The following is a 17,826-nucleotide window of genomic DNA, read 5'->3' as shown; positions in this document are numbered from 1 at the left end:
GGTGTCTTGATCCTTTGGTTTGTATGAAGTTGGTTTTTTTTATGTATTATTTTTGGTGGTTAGCAATATACGCGATTTTTTTGGGTTTTGTCAAGTGTGTTTTATAGTTGTCTGTTGGAGGGTATTAGTCTGGTTGGGGAAGGCTAAGGGTTATCTTTCTGTATAAGGGTTGGACCACCCCTGAAATGGTTCACATTTATTTATTTATTTTTGCTGATAATTTTTTTTTATCCTTATGCATTATTTATATTAATTTTAGTATGTTTAGTTTTATTTAATTATTTGTATATGATGATGTTTATTTCTTATATATTAATATTTGATTTCTAATTTATTTATTTTTATTTTTTTATTTACATTTACATTTATATTTAATTATATTTAATTATATTTTTATACAAAATAGTGAAGAAAACAAGCTAAATAAATCAACAAAACTTGTAACGGAATGAAAAAAATTATGTATGCTAAATGACTTCAAAGAAGACATATAAGATTGTTTTTGAAGCAGAGGTTAACATACCAAATAATGAAATCTGAGTTATTCGCCTTTTAGAATGAATCATTTTTTACATAACTATTTATTGTTACTTACTTTCCTCAAAATTCGTCTCAATTTGTTGATAGTTGAACAATTTATTTATTTACGTGTATTATTTATCTTTATGCATTATTTATATTAATTTTAGTATGTGTATTTTATTTATTTATATATGCTTATGTTTATTTCTTATATATTAATATTTTTCGTGTAATTTTTTTATTTATTTTTTCATTTACATTTATTATATATAATATATAATTATATAAATTATATTTTTATACAAAATAAAAAAAAATACATCATATAAATTAACAAAACTTAAAACAGAATGGAAGAACTTTTGAACGTTAAATGAGTTCAAAGAAAATGATAAAATTATTTTAACAAATATTAACATAACAAATAATTAAATTGAAGTTATTCTTATGAATCCTTTTTTACATAATTATACTTCTATTAAAATTTATATTAGTTTATTAATGTTTGAACAATTTATGTATTTATATTTATATATTATTTATATTAACTATAGTATATTTAATTTATTTATTTATTCATATATATTTATATTAATTTTTATATATTAATATTAATTTTATAATTATTTATTTATTAATATTATTAATAATACTTCATAAATAATCAATATCCTCTATTAAAACGAGGAGAAATCATAAATAATATGTAGCTCTCTAAATGAGTACTATTCAAAAAAATTTACAAATCAACAAAATTTGGGTCATGTTTTTTATTTAGCAATATTTATCATGATTTTTAATGGATATAATTCACACAGTATCACTAAAAGCTGATGATAAAAAACTAATTTATATAGAAGTGGTACATGACTTTTGCTAATCAAAATTTATTCTAACCTTGCTCTATAGTTAATTCACAGATTCTATAATTATTTTTTAATAAATAAATTTTAGTTTAAATTACTGTTTACAAGGGAGGAGGAACTATTTTCTTGTTTCAAGATTTCAAGATTGGAGGAGAAGAAGTAGGAGCCAGATGAATAACATGCTAAAAATAAAAAAAGTCCCTTAATTTACAAAAAGATCAATAAGGTTAATATGTTTTTTTAACTTGCTTTATTAACCTCTTAATTATGAAATCCACATCTTAATTACCAGAATAGTAAACCAAAGAAAAGTTGGAAATAGCAAGTTTTATTTCATCCAATAACTTCTTCTAATTGAAGTGGTCAAAACAAACCAATCTTTTTTCACTCCATTCAATTAGATCATATCCACAAATAACTCAAACTTTTCCATTTTTGTTTCACAGTTTTAGGATCTACAATCACTTGTCAATCACTTACAGCCATTAACTTTGCTGATATAAGTCACTTTCTTCTAAGACATATCTAAGACTTTGTTCTGTTCCCTTTTGTCTGAGGTGTGCATTCTTGTTCAACCACTCTTTGTTCCTCAGACATTCCCAAAGGGAATAAAAAAACAAAAAAAACCACAAGTAATAAAGGAAGGGGAGAAAGCAAACATGTCATTCACAGGAACTCTTGATAAATGCAAGGCATGTGACAAGACTGTCTACGTGGTTGACTTGTTAACCCTTGAAGGCATTCCTTACCATAAGAACTGCTTCAAATGCAGCCACTGCAAGGGATATCTCACGGTATAATACCTTCATTCTCTTGATTTCTTCCCTTTTTGATTTTACTTGTCTATTTGTAACTCCAATGTGGAATGAGAAAGATCATAGTTAAGAAGGTCAAAGGTAATTTATTTTAAATCATTGTACAAAAATGGTAATTGTTCTGAAATGAGGAGGTATAGGAATGCCACTTCTTTTCTGATTTCATGACTTTTAGAAGGAAATTTTAAAAACAAAATCATGTTTACAAAATTTACTTAATGAAATTTGAAAAGTATGAAGGAAAGGAAATGAAAACAATGCTATAAAATAATCTTGTAATTGTTAATGTAAACACATATCAGCTTAATGAAAGAAAAAGGAAACCAAATACTTCTTTTGGGTCACTATCATATGGGTGTGGATTATATCTATCAGCAAGTCGTTTTTTTCTTTCTGTAACAATTTTTTTTATGCAAAAGATTTAAAACCAAGATTTTGCTAGGTGGGATTTTTCTTTTCACACACATTATATTACAAAATTGTTTATACTACTCAATGTTGATCAGATGTGCACATACTCCTCAATGGATGGAGTTCTCTATTGCAAGCCTCATTTTGAACAACTCTTCAAGGAATCTGGCAATTTCAGCAAGAACTTCGGTAAGAGCATCTTTTGGCCAAACTCTGTGTTATTCTCATAATAATTCTCATCCCACCTTACATTAAATTACAAGTAGTAGGATCATGTCACTTTCTGTTATTTACACTAATGAAGCTATGCTGTTTTCTTGACTCTAAATGTTGCAGCAAAGTCTACTGAGAAGCAAAACGATATTGTATGTTACCTATCCTTTCTGGCACATACTTTACCAATTAATTTTATTACCATACACTTTCCATTTTATATCTTCCTATGTATAATTATGTATTCTTGTGTTCCCTCTCTAACGCAAGTTCTATCATGATCAACAGCAGAATAGAACCCCTAGCAAGCTATCTTCCATGTTCAGTGGAACCCTGGACAAATGTGCAGTATGCTCAAAAACAGTGTATCCTCTTGAAAAGGTTTGTGATCTCTCATATCTTCACCATGTAACATGAAAAAGTGAGAACAAGTTTGTAATGTCATATTTCTGAAAAATACCTGTATTAATCATAAAGAAGTCAGTAGATACTTCACATGGTACTAAGAAGACCATTGATTTTTACAATTACTTTTCAAAATTTGACTGTAGAATGATTTCAAAATCACCTGAAATAGGATTTTGACATGACTAAACTAAGCATGCATGGGAATTTGGTTTTGTTTATGAAATAGGTGTCACTGGAAGGGGAATGCTACCACAAGACTTGTTTCAGGTGTGCTCATGCAGGGTGCCCTCTGACACATTCAAACTATGCTGCCCTTGATGGTGTTGTCTACTGCAGAGTCCACTTTGCACAACTGTTCATGGAGAAAGGGAACTACAGCCATGTGCTCCAAGCTGCTGCACACAAGAGGACTGGTTCATCTACACCTCCTGAGCCTCTATTTGAGGAGCCATCACATCCAGCACCAGCAGAAGAATCTGAGGAACCTCCAGTAGTAGAAGATGAAGAAAAAGAAAAAGAAAAAGAAGAAGAAGAAAAAGAAGAAGAGAGCTCTTGAATTGAATTAGAAACATGAATTGTTTCTATCCCCCCTCCCACCACCTTCTTTCATTTTGAGCAGGGTCTTTGGTTCAATTTCTTTACTCTCAAAACATTTCTTACAAATTATTTTTAGTTTACTTGTAAACTAACTTGAGAGGTTTGTTAATGTATTCGAAAGTTTAAACAAAAGTTTGATTAATCCAAAGTTTTCTTTAATATCTTCTGTGTGAGTTTACATAAGTTTTAACTGCAAATTTAATAATCCATTTTTATTTGAAGTAATGAATGTTTTTTATTTTAATAATCAACTCAATTTTATAAAATCAATTTTATTAAACAAAATTTATAATTATATATCTTGATTTTGTTATTACATTTATAATATGAAGTGTCTTTATTTATGATTAATGTGTTTTTTAACATTTTTAAATTAAATAGTTAATAAATTAATTATTATTTTGATTTAACTTTTTAGAGTAAAATATTATTTATATTTATTAAAAAGTTTAATTGTCAAAAGCAATTTTAAGTAAACTTAAAAAATATAATATGCACTTCTAATTAAAATAACTTTAACAAACTTAATGTATAATATACTTGTTTTGTTGAAATTGTGTTCTAAAGATTATAGTTATATAGTTAGAGCCTCACTAAAAAATTTGTTGGACATTTTTCAATATTTTTTGTATTTTTCCAAAATAAAGAATTACAACTGAATGTTAACATATAAAAATATTTTTTATATTTTAAATTAAGAAAAATGTTACAAATGTATACTACATTTTGTGACTATTTTATTTACATAGAAAAGATATTAAATTTTAAAAGAAAACTAATTCGTAATCTACTCATATACTGTTAATTAGAACTATCAACTAGTTAGAGTTTCCACTATTCTCAATATTTCTTATTTCTTTTGGGGAGAGGTGTAAAATTTTTATTTTTATTTATATACTTGATTTTCTTAACTATCTATTCTTCTCAATTTAAAGTTAATTCAATATAATTGAAATATTTATTATAAATATAAAGTACACTTTATATATTTTAAATATATTTTGCTTATGATTTTTAACTATGATATGTTTTATATATTTAAAATATTTATTTATTACAAATTTTCATTATATAGAAACAAAAATTCATCAAAAGCATATACAAATTAAAGTACTACTAATAATATAATATTAACAATTTACTTCCCTAAAGAAACTTAATTTCCTTAAAACTAACCTAATTACCTAAACAAATTCCAAAATTAGGCTAATTTTTCTTATTTAAAATTGTCTTGCTTCCTAAGAAGTCAAAACCCTTGAGATTTAAAAAGGAACATAAACCCTAATTCAAACTTTTCCAACTTAATCTAGACCTGATTTAGGTTTACTTCACCCTATATCCTAATTTTGAAAGTACGAAAAAAAGGAGAAAATAAAATTCTTAAGATGTTTTAGAGTTTTCTATAAAAGAATGTAAACAATAAAAATGTTTATTTTCAAAAATAAAACTTGAACAGTTTTATTATTGTTTATTAACTACATAATCTCACTTAAACTCAGAAAAAAATGATAATAAGTTATTTTTTTCATAAACAGTATTATTGAGAGAAAAACTCATAACTGTAATATTGTTAAGGGTCAGATTTTTAAAGTGTCTTATAGGATAAAAATTATATTATGTTATATCATTAATCTAATGGATTTATGTAAGAGAGAAAACATAAATCTTTTCATAAACTGTTATTACAAATAAATTTAAATTATTTAATATTATTTTATGAAAATAAATAATATTAATAAAATTTCTCTGACATTAGAATGAAGTGCAACGAATATGCTTTGATATTTAGGACAAAATATGTTTTGATATTTCTTTGAAATTGCAGTGTCCATTCATCACAGACAATTTATTTTTGCATATAAAAATAAATACAATTTTTTTTTAGCCCCAATGTTTAGCCACACTTCCTTCACGCGCTACCATATATTTTATTAATTTCTTTATTTTAAATTGAAACACATAATTTTATTTGTTCTAAACTTTTAAATTAATCAAACACAACTTTAAATTAAACTCACCTATTCATAATTGTTTCATTAAAAACATAAATAACAAATTTCATCTCTAAAGTAATAAAACTATTCAACGAGTTTTAGAAATATTCATTTTAATCCTCAAATTATTTGAATAGTACTAATTTGAGAGGCCCACGCGCGTTAACCGACGGTGAAGACAAAGTTTGGATTTGTGAATAATATCTTCTCCCTCTCTGTGTATATCTGCTTACTCACTTGACTGACCGTTTTAACAGAACACGCAAACAACACTTTCATTCATTTTCTTCTCTGTCTTCAACAGAAAACGCAAACATGTAAATTCCATTTCTCTGCTCGAAGCTTTTTGTTCATTTATACACGTTTCGGTTGTTTCATCGATGATTCCGATTCCGATTCCGACTTGCTGAATGCACTTCTCTTTGCTATGTTTACTTTTAAATATTTTTCCTGTTGAATTGAATGAATGTGAGAAAACGGAAATGCTACTGATTATAGCATGCATGCTCTGAACTGAACATTATTCAGTATAGTATGATATGTTTGGTAAAATCTCTATTGAGTTGTGTTTGGACGTGATTTTGAGTTGTGTTTGGCTGTGATTTTGAGTTGTGTTGAATGTTGTGGAGCTTTCTAATTTTGTTCTGGACTGTTTTGTTTCAGTTCTTTTGAGGAATTGGTTGTAGAATGCATTGAAGAGAAGTGATTCCGTGAGTGTTTTGTTTCGGGAGAGAACATGGATGTAGCTTTTAGGTTACCGCAGTCTAATGTGGTATTTGATGGTTTGGATTCTTGCACTGTATTTGGAGGGAGAGGTTTTGGTTGTGCTTTCCTCGGCAACTTGAGGACTACTTCGAAGGCTCGTTTTAGTCGGATGAACAAGATAGGTAGTTGGAGTGGTTCGAGAGTAGACTGTTTCGGAGAGTTGAAAGTTTCGAGTGGGAAGAGGAGTTTCTGTTGGAAGAGAAATGAACTTTTTAGGGGGAATAGGAACATTTGGACAAAGTGTCAGGGTAACGATTCTTTATCATATCTCAACGGCAATGGACGGAATGTTGATAGGGTGGAAAGTGCGGATGAGGACTACGGTTCCAGCGCGGAATCGAGTGAACCTTTGGGCGAAGAAGGGCAAGAAGGGAGGAAAGAAGCTGGGAGTGAAGTAGTGGAGGAGCAAAATGTGGATGAGTTGAAAGAACTGCTGCAAAAGGCCAAGAAAGAATTAGAAGCTGCTCGAGAAAACAGCATTGCATTTGAGGAAAAGGTTAAGAAGATATCTGAGACTGCGATTTTTTTGCAAGATGAAGCAGCAAGTTCTTGGAACAATGTTACTTCTACCCTTGACATCATCCAAGATATTGTGAGTCAAGAATTTGTTGCCAAAGAAGCTGTTCAGAAAGCAACTATGGCTCTTTCTCTGGCTGAGGCAAGGCTTCAAGTAGCCATAGAGTCTTGCGAGGTTACAAAAGAAGCTCACGATTCCTCACAAGGTTCTAACAATAGTAATGATGATAAAGATATAATGCAAGAAGAGAAGGAACTTTTGGATGCTAAGGAAGATATCAAGGAAGGGCAGACAAATTTAGCAAATTGCGAGAGTGAGCTGAGAGGCTTGCAATGTAGAAAGGAGGAGTTCCAGAATGAAGTGAACAAATTGCATGAAGTTGCAGAACAGGCGCAGCTGAAAGCAGCAAAAGCAGAGGAAGATGTTGCAAACATAATGCATTTAGCGGAGAAAGCTGTTGCTGCCGAAATTGAGGCTGCACAACACGTGAATGATGCAGAGATGGCATTGCAGAAAGCAGAAAAATCTGCCTCTAGTTTTAATGCTGATACGAAAGACACTCTACAAGTACAAGAGGTTGTAGGTATTCCCGAGGAAGTGGTTCAAGGTTTTTCTGGTGATGACGTGCTTAAAAGAGAGGCTGATATCTTAAATGATGATGAGCTTTCACCTGAAACACAATCTGATAACAATAAGCAAAGTTTGGAAGACATGGCACAGTCTGATTATCTGAGTGATCATGAGAATGGACAATTAAGCTTAGACTCTTCTAAAGAAGCTGAAGTTGAAACAGAAAAGTCAAAGAATGTAGTTCAAACAAAAAAACAGGAAACACAAAAAGATTTGACTAGAGATAATTCATCATTTGCTCCCAAGACATTATTGAAGAAATCTTCCCGATTTTTCCCTGCATCATTCTTCTCTTTTACTGCCGATGAGGCTGATAACACACCTGCATCGGTTTTCCTTGATCTTATGGAGTTTGCACAGAAGCAACTACCCAAGCTAATTGTTGGGTTATTGTTCATTGGAGCTGGGTGTGTATGACCTCTGTTTATCCAGATCCTGTTTTTGCTGTTACTTTTATTTCTACCTTTCCGGAAACAAACTTGAAGTATATAGATCATATGACTGACAAATATTTATGGTATAGGAGTATAACATGTGAAAAATTAGGATGACGATTTTTAAATTTTGTGTGACATGATAGAAAAATATCTAGTCTAAAATATTCATTGGCGCGTTAAATTTCTACTCTAGAAGTTTATACTTTTCTACATGACATGCCAATTCATATCAATATGAGGTTTTACTATGTTTTTTCAAGATGAGGTGGAATTTTATTTCAGGCTTGTACTCTATACTAATAGAACAGATAGGCGAGCTCAGCTGCTTCAGCAGCCAGAAGTCATTGTAACCACTGTTGAAGAAGTTTCTTCAACAGCAAAGCCTCTGGTTGGACAGCTTCAGGATCTTCCCAGGAGAATTAAGAACATTATTGCATCATTACCTAATCAAGAGGTTTGTTTTCCTTCTTCATATCCTTTATTATTAAGTTTTGTCTAATTCTGCATGGTATTTATCGCAGGTTAATGAGGAGGAAGCCTCCCTCTTTGACATGCTCTGGTTACTCCTTGCAAGTGTTGTATTTGTACCAATATTTCAAAAGATTCCTGGAGGTAACTAGGTTGCCATGTTTTCTTAATGTTGGATTTAAAGAATAAGGAAGTTGTTTATCTAAATGTTATACAGACTTAAGCTTGAATTCGACCAGGCACCAAACTTTATATATATTGCTTACATGAAAATTTTGATGTGTAGTTTATACTTTCTTCCTTTTTATAGCTAAGATTTCTTTTCCTGTGTCACCATTTGTTGGTTTGAAAATGATAATTGATTCGATTTTTTTGTTGAATTATGATAATAAATGAAGTTGCTTTGCTTGAGGAAAATTTGGTTGCTTGAATTGAATAAAAAAAAGTGTTGTTCTTGTCATAGGATTCCAATAATTATCTGAAATAGTTTTCGGATAGGGAATTCTTTTTAAGTCAACTTGATAAAATTGATTGTCTAACAATCATCTATATCTTTATGTGCAACAATGTTTAGGCAGTCCTGTTCTTGGCTACTTGGCTGCTGGTATCTTGATTGGGCCATATGGTCTCTCCATCATTCGTCATGTACATGGGACAAAAGCAATAGCCGAGTTTGGAGTTGTTTTCCTGTTATTCAATATTGGCCTGGAGGTGGAGTTTCCGATAAGATCTTGTTTTGCCTTAGCTTGGATAATCTCTAATAAAAAATATACTGAAGCTCTGAACTCTATTTTTATAGCTTTCTGTCGAAAGGCTTAGTTCAATGAAGAAGTATGTCTTTGGATTAGGCTCTGCTCAGGTGATGGGAAAACTTCATCTTCCATCCTTATTATTGTTGTTTACCTTAGGTTACACAACTAACAATTCTTATCATGTATGGAAAAATGTAGGTTTTGGTGACTGCTGTAGTTGTTGGCTTGGTAGCTCATTATATTTGTGGTCAAGCTGGCCCTGCTGCTATCGTCATTGGGAATGGTCTAGCTTTATCATCAACTGCTGTTGTTTTGCAAGTAAATAACTTTAGATCTGGCTTTTAAATTTTACTCTGTGCGCAACATTCACATGCTATGCTACTACTTCAACTTCTAATGCAAATTCAAATAAGGTGATATCTACCTTTCTGAAGATATTGACTGTGACTGGATTTTCATTTGTAGTTTGCACGTGTTAAGAATGTCATTACTAAATAAGCTTGACAGCTACAGCTTTAACCGATGTACCACTTTGAAAGATTTTGAGACTGTGTTCTTTCTTGCTGTATAGTCTGCCAAGTCTTTCATGTGGCAATAATTCAAATGAACTTGTTTTGTAGGTGTTACAGGAGAGAGGTGAGAGCACATCACGACATGGAAGGGCTACGTTTTCTGTTTTGCTTTTTCAGGTTACCTCATAATCTTAACCATCTATCTAGAACCTGCAAGATTATCTCTTAAAATGAAATATTCAACGATGCCATACTTACTTGTAATATGTACTTGGATAAATTTCGTCCTATGTGATGCATTTGCTTCAATTTTTCTATATTATCGTTTTTACCTTCAGGAATCTGGATAACCCGAACCTCATGTGCTGTAGTGACAAAAATATGCCATGTCGGTCAAGTATTCTACCCGGATAGAAAACTGAATACAACATAGAGAGATAGTAGAGAGAAAAGGGAGACAAGGTTTCTCTTAAATTATGTCAATCCTTCAGATAAATTAATAGAAGTGTGGGCACATTGGATTAGATTGGTTTGGTGGACTAAAGTTGTTCAATCATATTTCATTGTTTTTATTTTAGAATCCAATCAATTTGGTTTTAAATTTAAATTCAACCCAGTTCAATCTAATTGAAAGTGATTTGAATTGGATTAAATTTTAGAATTTTGTATTATTTATTTTATAAAAAAGTAATAAACAAACATTGAAATACAAAATAGATATAAAAAAAACCTAATTCAATGTATAGAATATCTAATTCAAAATGTCCAGTGTTTTTTGCCAAAAAAAAAGATTTCATTTCAGATTCAGTCATTTTTTTTATAAAATTGACATACTTACACTAGGGGTGTAAGCATGTTACAAATAGATATAATATAAAAATGATATGCAATGTGTAGAGTCACTCAAGAGGAAGCATTCAAACCTCATGAGGTTATAATTACAAAAATTGAAAGTTCTGTAAACCTATTATGTTCCTAGAAAAAGTATAACGTAGAAAATTAGGTAACTCATCCCACCAAGTAAAATTAAGTCTTTTGTCTAAACTAATATTAGCTAATTTACCAACACCAGCGTTGCCCTCTCTATAAATTTGGGAAACAGAAACTCTCGCAGAGATAAAATCTACCAAACACAGAGATAAAATACGTACCTATTGTAATTTGATATAAGTAATTTTTATCCTTTGACTGATACTAAACAGATATTCTCCTAGTGAAGAAGGATGAAATTGTGAAATTAAAATCTGCTGTCATGGGTTGAGGTAGTTTCTGTGCATATATATATATATATTTGGCATTTATTTAGTATATTGGTATAGATTCTCAACAAGGATTCTCCTTATCTCTAATTGTTACGTCTATATGTGTTTATGACATTTATTTTTATTTCTTTTTTATCTTAACCAACTTTGGGATTGCAATATTTTCACCAAAATTGACTGTGACTTTGTTTCTATTCAGGATTTGGCTGTTGTTGTCTTGCTAATACTCATACCTCTAATTTCACCTAATTCTTCCAAAGGAGGGGTAATATTTTCTAATATTCTTTCTTAAACTATGTCATCAGATTTAGAACACGGCTACTTAAATTTGCATAAACTCTTGTGTAGCAGGAGATAATTTATGACAAGGGTGTTTTGATATGATCAATCCCCTCAACACTCAATATGGGAGTTCTTTATTGTTTAGAAGACATGCATGTAACTGGATTATTTAATTTTTATAATTTTATGATATATGCATTAAAAGGACCTAAGCACAGTTCGTTCTTTCTAATTAAAGGTATCCATGTTAAACGCTTGATTGGAAGCCAATTATTTTGCCTTACTTATGTCATTGTAATCATGATTGTTGCCACTTGTATACTGCCGTTGTTACCTATGTTGTATTTGTGAAATATCAATCTTTGTCTTCAGGTTGGTTTTCAAGCCATTGCTGAAGCACTTGGTCTGGCCGCTGTTAAGGCAGTGGTTGCCATTGCAGCCATAATTGCAGGTGGACGATTGGTAAGTGATATTCAGAATTAGGATATAGACCTGTCATTTCTATTTATTAAAATATACTCTTAACTTGTAGAACTGATGCTTAATTTTTTCTGATTGATTGAGTATTTGCATATTCTTGTTTGTTCATCTATTTTGTTTTTAATAATCTTAACGAGGGTAACAATAAACCACTAATTCTATTGTTCAGGGTAGATATCCTGAAATCTAAAGGTTGATTTGGGTAGAGTTTTGGTACAAATTACTCACCTTGTACCACAGATTGTATATTTTACAAAGAACTTTGATTTATAATCTGGTGTTGTGCACGTTCAGATATTCTACTTAAAATGGTGGATTGAAGTTTCTAATCATCGTTGGAATGCATAAATGGAACTGAAATTTAACAAAGTTATTGCTATATGTATCAATATCCTATATATCATATAAAAGTTTTATTTCAAAGGATTGAGCTCTGTGTTTGGGGTCGTTAGGAAGGCATGTTGTGACATTTCTCTATTCGACTCTAACTTTTTCTATGTAATTTTTCTCACCTCTCTTTGCATAGCTCCTGCGACCCATATATAAGCAGATTGCAGAGAATCAAAATGCAGAAATATTTTCTGCCAATACACTCTTCGTTATTCTTGGGACTAGCCTTCTCACAGCCAGGGTAGGTATTTTGTGCCAATGTTTTTCAATTTCCTTTTTCCCCTTTGTTTTGGTTTTGAGCCAAGCTAAGTTTTGGCAGTTTTCTTTAAGTTATTCTTCTGTCCATTGAAGTGAACTTTTTTTTTTTTGTGCTAAATGTGTTTTACCTTTGTTGATATGTTTTTTTCTTTACTGAAAACAGTCTGGACTTTCAATGGCATTGGGGGCATTTTTGGCGGGTTTACTATTGGCAGAAACAGAGTTTTCCTTACAGGTTGAATCTGATATTGCCCCGTACCGTGGCCTTCTTCTGGGTCTCTTCTTTATGACGGTTTGTCCTTAATACTCCAATTTAAAAGTTAGCTAGTTGTTTTGTTTATTTGTTCGTGCAACATTATCTATTTTATAATTTGTTAATCAGCTGTTAAATTGCTTATATTCAAATAATTCTTAGTGGGTTTGTCTCTGATTTTTGTTGAGATAGATGTGGTCTCATATATTAGAAATTTTCTTCATGGATTTTGGTTTGGTTGCACCATTTTTGTATTTCTTTTTTCTTTTTAATTGAATTAAGAATGCTGCATATGACTGGTAGAGGTTGTAGTCCTAACCTGGTTAGGATTGTAAACGATATAGTGAAGCAATGACATTTTTAATGTAAAAAATGTTAGAAATATTTTTTATGTTAGTCTTCTACAGCAAGGAATGACTTTCTTTACATTTGTCACTTTCTGAGCAAGCCAGCTTCAATCCTTGTAATTAACAAAAAGTTATTTTTGTGGATTTTCAGGTTGGAATGTCAATTGATCCAAAACTTCTTCTTTCAAACTTTCCAGCCATTACTGGGTCCTTGGGACTTTTGATAATTGGCAAGACTTTGTTGGTTTCTTTAATTGGTAGAGCATTTGGTATTTCTCTCATTTCTTCTATTAGAGTTGGTCTTCTTCTTGCTCCTGGGGGAGAATTTGCATTTGTAGCTTTTGGTGAAGCTGTTAATCAGGTTTTTATCCCTGAAATCTATCCATTGTGTTTATTTCAAATATAATTTTCTGCTTGTGTTGGTTTCAAACTTATGTATCTAGATGTTTGTTACTTCAACTTATTGATAATTATTATGTTTGTAACTTCAAATTATTATTTTTTATCTTAAAAAGATGGAATTTGAAAAATACAAATTGATTAATTTACTGATAGTTGTTAATTTAACATGTTATAAAAACTAAAACATTCTTGCCATTTGATATTGCAGGGCATAATGTCTTCCCAGTTGTCCTCCTTACTGTTTCTTGTTGTGGGAATTTCAATGGCCATCACTCCTTGGCTAGCTGAAGGAGGGCAGTTCCTTGCTTCCCGTTTTGAGCTGCATGACGTTCGAAGTTTATTACCTGAAGAAAGTGAGGTAAGACCGAGATTTATAGATTTAGCACGAACTCTGCTTGTATTTTATCTTCACAAGTGTAATGATACTGATAGTTAGGGCTGGCCAAAATTACTGAATTGATCTGATACTTTTATAACTAAATTAAACTCAACGCAAGAAAAACTAAAAACTACTTAAAACTAAGTTGAGCTTTAAACTGTCTTGTGAGATCAATTTCTACAGTAACGTATCCTATCCTATGCATTTATTTGTAGACTATGGAGGCAGTTAAACCAAATTGATTCAGCATTTGTTATTTTTATTTGGTTTTGAATTGTAAAATTAGTTGTTGACTTCCTTTTGGAGGACATCTTTTACAGACAGACGATTTGCAAAATCATATCATTATTTGTGGATTTGGGCGAGTTGGGCAAGTGAGTTCTTTCTGTTTTGGTTTAATGAATTAATTTTAATAATTTTCTCATTTTGTTATTTAAATATAACAGTTTACAATTTTGTTTTTTCAAGATCATCGCACAACTTCTTTCTGAGCAACTTATTCCTTTTGTTGCACTAGATGTGAGAAGGTAAGTCAATACTATCTGACTATATTGTTTTTCTTGTAACTGTTTTCTTTTTACGACAACTGTAATTGTATGTTTTGGGTAAATAATTTTTTCAGGGTTTAGGGTTAATAGATCTTATGTTGAAAAAGAAAATATTACTGAACATAATGATTAAATAACATTCTTAGAGGCAAGATGTGCAATTTGCTTGTGCACCATTTCTGACTTTCTTGAAAGCAGTAAAGGTTTTACTGAATCATAGTGTGATTTGACTATCTTTAATTGTTGGATTCTTTGTGCATTTTTCAATGCATAGAAATAGACAAATTCCCAAATTGGTTCTACTTTTGTAAAATATTGCAGGGGTTTGGTCGTACTGGGGACAATGTTTGGGTGCTAATCAAGATTGTGTGGACTAACATGTATGATGTATGTAATTTTGGATAAGAATAGCATATGATGACCTAATCTGTCTTCATGTTTGCCAATGTCTCCAGTGATAGAGTGGCAATTGGACGTTCCTTGGATCTCCCTGTGTACTTTGGAGATGCCGGTAGTCGAGAGGTAGTATACATGACTTGAGTACTTGAGCTTGCATGCATGTTCATTACCTGACATGCTTTGGACTCTATGATAAGGTCCTGCATAAGGTTGGAGCTGAAAGGGCAAGTGCCGCCGCAGTAACTCTAGATTCACCTGGAGCGAATTACAGAACCGTGTGGGCTCTGAGCAAACACTTCCCAAACGTGAAAACTTTTGTTCGCGCTCATGATGTTGATCATGGACTGAATTTGGAAAAGGCTGGAGCTACCGCTGTAATATTCTATTAACTCTTCCATTATTAATGTTATGATTGCCTTCTGGTATAATTTGGAAATTCTTATAATTGAAATACTCTCTGCTGATACTCTTTCTTCTCTATTTATGTCTCTTCCATTTGCTTTTACAGGTTGTCCCAGAGACCTTGGAACCAAGTCTTCAACTAGCAGCTGCCGTGCTTGCTCAGGTAACTATCATGTTGTTTGAGAATATATATTTACCCACTGAATGAACTTTTTACATCCTAATACCTACCCGAGAGGACAAACACCGTATTGAGGTAAAAGATCATGTTTGTTCTTCAAGTGGTTGAATGTGTCACAATATTTGAACTACTGATTATTGTGTCGTATAATTGATTTACTTAGTTTTAATTCAATTTTTCTTAGAAATAGTACTAGTATATTTATACTTTTTCTGACATGGTGAAATTGGTAATATATTTTATTGAAGACTCTAGAGTCTGGATTTAGGCTTAATGAGAATAGGAGCATACAAAAGGTTCTCTTATTGATGAAGCCTTTACTTAATGCTATAACATAGTCCATGGAGATGACACTAAGCATTACACTCTTCAGGCTAAACTTCCTACATCAGAGATTGCAGCAACCATAAACGAATTCAGATCCCGCCATCTGTCTGAGCTCACTGAAGTACGTGTTTCTTTCAGTAAATATCTATCGGTTTTGATATGATTAACCATGGTTAAAAGTTGCATGATCGCACACTAATTCACTCTAGTATATCATTGATGCGTGTATGTTATTGTTTGCTTATTCAGCTATCTGAAACAAATGGAAGTTCTTTTGGATATGTTGGAAGCAAACCCAATTCATCAGATGATACTCAGGTCTCTGAAGGGAAACTGGCGACATGAAGACTACACCATATATGTATAAAGTGGAACGTAAAAGAAAACAAGAAGCTTCAGATATAATTGTGAAAATTTGTATAGCAACAGAGTATTCTTCCCATCATTGTATACACTGTACAGAAATATATCCGCATTGAAATTTTGATTAATCATTCTTTAATTTGTGTAGAGTTTCTTTGATATTCCTTGCCATTCCAAAAACTGTCACCATATTTTCATATTGATTTTTCTCAAATAGTTGTGAATTTTATAATTTTTGTGCTTATCCAATGATAAATTGAGCGTAAAAGAATATTTTTTTTCATGTTCTTGGTTTAAGGAACCAATTGCCATCTTTTACTTAACAGTAGTAATTTACAAAAGGAATACTCCCGTTTAGTTTAAATAATTTATATTCATATTTTCTTAATTATATTTTAAAATTTTAACATTTTAAATCTCAAACAATCATTTTGTCACGTATGTAACAATAAGAGAAATAGAAAAATAATGGGAAAAAAAATTACCACTCCATTAAAGATATTTTGTACACTGATATTTCATAATACAAATTATATTTCTTTATTTTTTTCTTTTATATATATGCAATCTATATTGTTAATTTAATATTATTTTTATTCAAATTGTAAATTATACATCAAATATATGAAATAATAATGCATGGATTTTTATTTAAATAATATATAAAATTAAAATTAATATAAGTATTAAACTTTAAGTCGTTAAAATTAGATAACATAATAAAAAATGCGGACACATGTTTATTCTTAATAGACAATTTAACAATAATTAAAATTTGATAGTTTCATGATATTAATTTGACTGCTTAAAAAGATACAATTCCAAATTTTACTTAATTAAATTAAAATTAATTTGTTCATACTTTTTTTTATCTCTTTTATGTTTATGTCTTCTCTTTATTCTTTCTTCAATCATTATTGACTCGACTCAACAATTAAAAATATTGTTAAATGAGTTGTGTTTATTCAAAATCTATAATTAGATTGAAAACTTCGTACACATAAATTATATATACATAATTTTATATTAACATAAAATTATTTAATATTTCGTTTTTATAAATCAAAATCTACGTAAGATATATTTTTCACAATATATTAAAAGATGACTTATTTCATCACTTTGTATTATAGTTTAATTTTAAAAAAATGAAATAAACATATTCATAATAATATATATAATTCAAATGATATAGAGAAAAATTATCTTTATAATGTAATCATTTATATATATATATATATATATATATATATATATATATATATATATATATATATATATATATTGTACCGGTCGGCACCGGACGACCGCGTGGTTCGAAGTAAATTATCTAATTAAGCAAAGAACGTGGTTACACGTGGGACAAACGGTTACAATTCCCACTGAGCAACAAACACACGTGAGCACTTCCTGGATTTTCGGGAACACCCCCTAGATCCCAGGAAACCATCTAACACGACCCACGACCCAAGGACCACAAAACAGGTCGCGAACCACTAACGACCCGGAGGGCCCAAGCCCAAGGGGACATACAAAAGAAGAGAAAGAAAGAGAGAAAGGTATGTTTTTCAGATTATCAAGGATTCTCACTGAGAGAGATTACTAACTTGAGCGTCGGAGCACAATCGCAGGTACCCCCACCGGCC

The 17,826-nt window shown here is 30.9% G+C and overlaps 2 protein-coding genes across 3 annotated transcripts; both read left to right on the top strand.

Annotated features, from left to right (window-relative positions):
* The first annotated feature begins 1,919 nt into the window (after positions 1 to 1,919).
* On the top strand, positions 1,920 to 3,993 carry PLIM2B (GATA type zinc finger transcription factor family protein). Of its 2 annotated transcripts, none has more exons than XM_068622274.2 (5): positions 1,920 to 2,182; positions 2,710 to 2,803; positions 2,951 to 2,979; positions 3,116 to 3,208; positions 3,462 to 3,993. In XM_068622274.2, the coding sequence occupies exons 1-5, from the start codon at positions 2,048 to 2,050 to the stop codon at positions 3,789 to 3,791; spliced, it is 681 nt and encodes a 226-aa protein (XP_068478375.1). In that variant the 5' UTR covers positions 1,920 to 2,047; the 3' UTR covers positions 3,792 to 3,993. The 2 variants fall into 2 exon arrangements, with proteins under 2 accessions (XP_068478375.1, XP_068478376.1); XM_068622275.1 differs by having other exon boundaries at positions 1,922 to 2,182; positions 3,119 to 3,208.
* A 1,997-nt stretch (positions 3,994 to 5,990) lies between these two features.
* Positions 5,991 to 16,339, top strand: LOC137818441 (K(+) efflux antiporter 2, chloroplastic). Its single transcript, XM_068621883.2, has 21 exons — positions 5,991 to 6,143; positions 6,490 to 8,145; positions 8,458 to 8,629; positions 8,697 to 8,787; positions 9,218 to 9,354; positions 9,443 to 9,502; positions 9,594 to 9,713; positions 10,016 to 10,084; positions 11,369 to 11,434; positions 11,824 to 11,913; positions 12,458 to 12,562; positions 12,743 to 12,871; positions 13,331 to 13,540; positions 13,790 to 13,939; positions 14,281 to 14,334; positions 14,429 to 14,487; positions 14,964 to 15,030; positions 15,105 to 15,281; positions 15,416 to 15,472; positions 15,864 to 15,938; positions 16,067 to 16,339. The coding sequence occupies exons 2-21, from the start codon at positions 6,563 to 6,565 to the stop codon at positions 16,160 to 16,162; spliced, it is 3,567 nt and encodes a 1,188-aa protein (XP_068477984.1). The 5' UTR covers positions 5,991 to 6,143; positions 6,490 to 6,562; the 3' UTR covers positions 16,163 to 16,339.
* Positions 16,340 to 17,826: the final 1,487 nt, after the last annotated feature.

This window comes from Phaseolus vulgaris, chromosome 10 (genome assembly GCF_051622355.1).
Source record: "Phaseolus vulgaris cultivar YP4 chromosome 10, ASM5162235v1, whole genome shotgun sequence".
Classification (NCBI taxonomy): domain Eukaryota; kingdom Viridiplantae; phylum Streptophyta; class Magnoliopsida; order Fabales; family Fabaceae; genus Phaseolus; species Phaseolus vulgaris.
The sequence above is the reverse complement of the archived record's forward strand: the minus strand, read 5'-3'. Positions and strand labels throughout refer to the sequence as shown.